This window comes from Crocodylus siamensis, chromosome 2, assembly GCF_052110815.1.
Source record: "Crocodylus siamensis isolate JL-2025a chromosome 2, ASM5211081v1, whole genome shotgun sequence".
Classification (NCBI taxonomy): Eukaryota; Metazoa; Chordata; order Crocodylia; family Crocodylidae; genus Crocodylus; species Crocodylus siamensis.
The window spans coordinates 29,978,221-29,983,573 of NC_143396.1; the positions used below are offsets into that span (position 1 = coordinate 29,978,221).

At 68.6% G+C, this 5,353-nt stretch overlaps 1 protein-coding gene across 2 annotated transcripts; it reads right to left on the reverse strand.

The window, feature by feature from the left end:
• Window positions 1-214: 214 nt before the first annotated feature.
• Window positions 215-2,661, reverse strand: NKX3-2 (NK3 homeobox 2). 2 transcript variants are annotated; one of them, XM_090034690.1, is made up of 2 exons: window positions 2,123-2,661; window positions 215-1,637 (listed from the first exon to the last, which is right to left on the reverse strand). In XM_090034690.1, exons 1-2 carry the CDS (start codon window positions 2,526-2,528, stop codon window positions 1,159-1,161), a joined length of 885 nt encoding a protein of 294 aa, XP_089890816.1. In that variant the 5' UTR covers window positions 2,529-2,661; the 3' UTR covers window positions 215-1,158. The 2 variants fall into 2 exon arrangements, with proteins under 2 accessions (XP_089890816.1, XP_089890815.1); XM_090034689.1 differs by having other exon boundaries at window positions 215-1,640.
• Window positions 2,662-5,353: the final 2,692 nt, after the last annotated feature.

The following is a 5,353-nucleotide window of genomic DNA, read 5'->3' on the forward strand; positions in this document are numbered from 1 at the left end:
CCGGGCCCTGTCCCTCTCACCCGGGCCGCGGCCCTGGCCTGGCTTCAGAGGCGCATCCGCAGCGACGGGGACGTTGTGCGAGAGCAGGGATCCCGGCCAGGCCGCGCGGCCCCGAGGCCCAGGGCCCAGGAAGGCAGGACACGAGCGCCCCGAGCCGGGGAGCCGGCCCCGCCGAGGAGCCGCCGAGCTCAGGAAGGACGCAGCGGACAGAGGGACGTGTTCGACTAAACGTTTATAAATTAAAAAAAGAAAGGTACAGCGGGTAGCGTACAGACATTCACAATTCATCTGCAGTAAATAACCGGGTGGAGTGCACAGTGCCATCGGGAGAGAGAGAGAGAGACAGAGACAGAGAGAGAGAGAGAGAGAGGAAAGCCACGAGTTACCTAGAAAGAAAGAACCTCTTGTGACACGACCGAGCCGGGACACCAGCACAGCTCGCGAGGAGAGGTTTGCTGAGGAAAAGGCACTGAATGGTACTAAAAACCCCAAAAACAAAAACAAAAAAACTCCCCGTGACATCGATTTTGTTTTTTGGTTTGGTTTTTTTTTTTTTTTTTTTTTAGAAAAAGCCTGACTAGAAATATTCACATTGAATAGAAAAACAACGACTTTAATACAACTGGAAAGTGCGAAAAGGTCTTACCTCCTCCCTCCCCCCCTCTCCAAACAAGGCCAGATCTGAGGAGGGGGGAAAAAAAACACGTCTGGCTTTTCGGTCTGGGGTCGAGGTGTCGCCCCCGCGCCCTCGGCCGCACGGAGCGGGGCCCGCCAAGGAGCCGGCCGTACATTCAGCACCATACAAGGCTCGCGACGAGGCGGAAGAGGAGCAGGGAAGAAAATGTCAGCTCCCAGCCGCGGCGGGAGTCCGCGCTCGGCCCTGCCCGCCCGGGGCTCCGGCACTCCGCACCCGCAGCCACTGCCACGCGAGGCGGGAACTCGCCGGTCCACGCATCGTCTGGGCAACATGGATCCCGCGGGCGGCGTGGCGAGTCCTCGGCTTGGGGGAGGGCGGGTGGCTTGCAAACTCGGCAGGAGGGCGCAGGAGAAGGGAGACAAACAAACCGCCCCAATAATAATAATAATAATAATAATAAAAATAATCGTAATAAAATAATCATAATAAATACTGTCCGAGGCGCGTAGTCCGAGAGCGGGTCACTGGGTGCCGGCCGCGGCCGCGCAGGTGGAGAGCGCCCAGCCGGGCAGGCAGTAGTAGGGGTAGTAGTAGGAGGGCTGCAGAGAGAGCAGCGAGGGCGGCCGCAGCACCTCCCCCGGGTGATACTGTCTCTGATCGTCCCGCACCAGCACCTTCACCGCCACTTTCTTGGCGGCGGGGGCCGAGGCCAGCAGGTCCGCGGCCATCTGGCGCCGCTTGGTCTTGTAGCGCCGGTTCTGGAACCAGATCTTCACCTGCGTCTCGGTGAGCTTGAGCGAGGCGGCCAGGTCTGCCCGCTCCGGGCCCGAGAGGTAGCGCTGGTGGTTGAAGCGCCGCTCCAACTCGAAGACCTGCGCGTGGGAGAAGGCGGCGCGGGAGCGCTTCTTCCGCGGCTTGGGGGCCGCCGCCTCCTCCTCGCCGGCCGACAGCAGCTTCTCGCACTTGCCGCCGCCGTCCTCCTCCTCGCGCGGGCTGCGATCTGCTGGGGAGAGCCAGAGCAGCCGCGTCACGGCCCGCGGCACTCCCCGGCCCGCACCGCGGGGGGAAAGAACCCCCCGGCCGGGGAAGGTCTCCTGCCCGCAGAGCCGCCCCGGGCCAGCGCGCTGGGCGGTCCCCGCACGGGGCGGCTCTGGGCGCCGAGGCCCCCATCGTCGCTCGCCAGTTGCCTTGGGAGAGCCGGGGCTGTCCCCGTCCCCCAGGCACCCGCCCCGCCGCCGGGCCGCCTCCTCCCGCCCGGGAGCCGGGAGCCGGGAGCCGGGCGGCCGGCGGCTCCGTGTCACTCGCTCTCTCTCGCCTTTGCCCAGCGCGGACCGCCCTGCACGGCTGCTTCCCGCGGGATGCCCGCCAGCGCCGCCCCGGGACCGGGCTGTGCCTCCCCCGCAGGCCTCTCCACCCCACCCCGGGCTCCCGGCGGGTCCCCAGCGGCCCTCGGGCGGGCTTCCCGCGGGTCTGCCGCCGCCGTACCTGCCACGCCGGCCGACATCTCGCTGTCGCTGAGGCCCGGGGGCTCCTCCTCCCGCTCCGGGGGCGCGGCGTCGGGCGCGGGCCGGCCCCGGCGCGGAGCCTCCCTGGCCCGGGCGCTGCCGCCGGGCGGCCCCCGCCGCGCGCCCTCGTCCTCCTCCGAGCGCCGCTCGCCCTCGTGGTCGTCGCTGAGCGCCTCGTCCGAGTCCCAGCCCGCCGGGCCCCGCCGCCGCGCCTCGTCCGCCGCCGCCAGCCCAGCGCCGCCGAAGAGCCGCCAGCAGCCCGCGGGCGCCGCGCCCCCTGCCGGCGGCAGCCGCCCGCCCGCGCGCCCGGCGCGCTCCTCCTTCTTGTTGAGGATGGCCTGGATGGAGAAGGGCGTCGGGGCGCCGCCGCCGCCGCGCACAGCCATGGGCCCCGGCGGCGGGGGGCCGCGCCGCAGGGCGGGGGCGGTCACTGCAGCCCGAGCGCCGGCCCCGCACGTCCCGCTCCTTCAGCTGGGGGAGCTCATCCTCCGCCCCGGCGGCGGCGGCAGCCCCGGCCCCGTCTCCCGCGCTCCGAGCGGCTGCAGGGACTCTGCTGTGCTGCTCCCACGCAGCGCTCCCATAGGAGCCGGCCCTGCCCGGCGGCAGCTGCAGCAGCTGGATCCCCGGCGGCGCGGGTGCGGGCGCGGGCGCGGGCGCGGAGCGGGACCTCCCCGGCGCTGTCTGTTTCTTTCCTCTTCCCTTCTCCTCCTTTTTCTCCCAGCCCCGGTGTCATTCCTCACCTATGAGTGACAGCCCCCGGCCGGCGCCTTCCCATTGGGCAGGACCTGGCGCAGGGAGGCCGCTGATTGGCTCCGCGCAGCTGGCAGATGTTGCTCTCGAGACCGAGCGGGGCAAGTTGTAGGGAGAGGGAGGCGGGTGTTAACCCCCTCCGGCCCGGCCCGCCGCCGCCCCGCGCAGCTCCCCTGGCTGGCGGGTGCTTCGTGGCCCGGCCCCCCAGCGGCGCCTCCGGCTTTTCCTTTCCAGACTTAAAGCAGCGCTTCCAGCCCTGCTCCGCGGATCGCTCCTATGGTCCCTCGTGTGTGTGTTGTGGTTTGGGGAAAAGTGACTCATCCCTTCAGGACAAAAAACAACCCCCTGAGCTGAGCCAAGCGCGGGGAGTTTGCGGGGTCTGTGTGTTGCCTAAACGAAGAGCCCACAGCACTCGCGCCGGGCGTGAGCAGGGTCCCACGGAAGGGAGACGCGCCGGACAAAGCTGGGCTGAGGCTCGGAAGCGGGGACATTTCCCAGCTGCTTTATTTTCACAAGAGCCTTTAGAAAGGGCCGGACCCATCGCCTGGCTGAGGTCGAGGCGGCGCTGGCGGGCCCGGGGTTGCCGTAGGCGCCGTCTCGGGTCGGCTCCGTCCCGGCCCTGCCCGTGTCCGCATGGGCCGACGGGACTCCGGAGCCCGTCTCAGGCCCCTCCGGGCGCGTTTTGTTCCCAACCCGCGGCGGCACTGAACGAAAGCACCCGGGGAGACGTTGCGCCCCCATGCATGTGCCGGCGGTGCTTCTTTCAGGGGCTTCTTCCCGTTTCCCTTCAGCCCCTGCAGAACCCCCCGACGGGCGTTTGCAGCTCCAAAGCTAGAAACGAGCCCTCGGTCCCTGACTGTCACCCTGGGCTCTGAAGGCGGGAGGCGCCGGGCAGGCCCCCTCGGGCTTGCCCCTTGCTTCTCCCGGGCGCCGGGCCCGGCCGAGGGAGCCCCGCAGCCCCCGCCCTTTGCCAGGGTCCCGCGGAGCCGCGCGGGGCAGAGCGCAGCCCTGACGGCCCCTTCAGCCCTGCTCGTGGGGAAGCGGAGCCCCGAGGGGAGGAGAGGAGAGTTGCCCCGCGGACCAGCCCGTGCCAGTGTCAAGATCTGGGCTCATTTTCCCTCGTGCTTCGTGTGTCCCACCAGCTGCCAGGCGATGGCTGTCCCTGTGCGGGGGCGGGAGGGGGGCGCCCCCGGGCACGGAGCTGTGCGTGTGGGAGGCGATCGGGGCTCTCCAGGTGGCCGGGCCGGGCCTGGGCACTCGCACATGGCTGCGGTGAGTTTGGTTCTCCGGGCTCGGCCGCCCCCGCGGAGCCGCCTGCGGCCGGGGCCACGGCCGTGCCCTCTTCCAGGAGAGAAAAACAACCCTCCGGCGGAGGAAATGCCTGCGGAGGAGGCCGGGCAGCGGAGCTCGCAGTGCCGGGGGTGCGGGCCGGCCGGGCTGGGTGGTCCGAGCGGGGCCAGGCGCGGAGCGGGAGCTCCTCGGGCCCGGCGCGGGGCATCCCCGGCTGCACAGGGGCTCGCTCTTAGCCCGGGGACGGGCCGGCTCCCGGCGTCGTCTGCCAAAGGCCCGTGTGCCGCAGGGCGGCGCCCCCGCCCCCGGGCCCCCCGCGGCGCTCGCTCCCGCCGGCCGCGCGGCCTTCCCTCCTCCTCCCCCGCCTCGGACTCCAGCTGCTCGCGCCGGCTCCGGGTGCTGCCGAGCCCGCGCTCTCCGCCCGCCCCGGGGGAGCGGGGCAGCACGAGCGGGAAGAGAGATGTACGGGGCGCGGCGGCGGCGAGGTCTCCAGCTCCCCGATCCGTCAGCGAGCCCCCTCGCCCCCCATTTCACCACGGCAAACGAGTGCTTCGTTCCCCTCCAGGTGGCTCGCAGAGAAAAACCAACCCATCAGCCCAGGTTGTGTCCAGCTTGGGCAATGCCGCGATTCTCGATTCCTTTGCACACTCCCCCCGCAGCTCCTTCTTCTCTTTGGTATTTTTAAATTTCATTTTTATCATCACTCCCCGCCGCAAGGCAGACTTTTAAGCCAAACCCGCGCGATCCCTTCTGTAAAGCTCATGCCAAGACCTAGGCGAGAAGGGCTTTGCCATTTTGCGGCGCTGGGAGCACGCGGGCCGGCGGCGACAGGCGGGCCCCGGGCCCCACCTAGAGGCACGTCGGGGGCACTGCCTCGCTCCCTCCTGCCTGGGCGCTGCCTTGAAACCGCTCCTCTGAAAACCATCTTGAGCCCGAGCAGTAATTTAAACACGACTGTAGTTCAGGAAGACGACAGCAATGGACAGCAAAGTCTGAGTACTAGTGGTAGTGCTTTTGAAATCGGTTTTGAACAGTGGTGGACAGTTGGGGTACTGAATTTAGTCCCTGGCAGACTGGAGGTAACAATTGTAGGACTCAAAGTGCTATAGGGACAACTGTTGGTGTTCAAATTCGAGGTAGGCCTGGGAAAGAGCAGTCTTTCCCCACTAGT

Coding starts and splice junctions, on each gene's coding strand:
- NKX3-2 (XM_090034689.1), bottom strand. CDS start 2,528: ATGGCTGTGCGCGGCGGCGGCGGCGCCCCGACGCCCTTCTCCATCCAG. Junction 1,641..2,122: donor GATGTCGGCCGGCGTGGCAG/GTACGGCGGCGG, acceptor GGCTCTCCCCAG/CAGATCGCAGCCCGCGCGAG.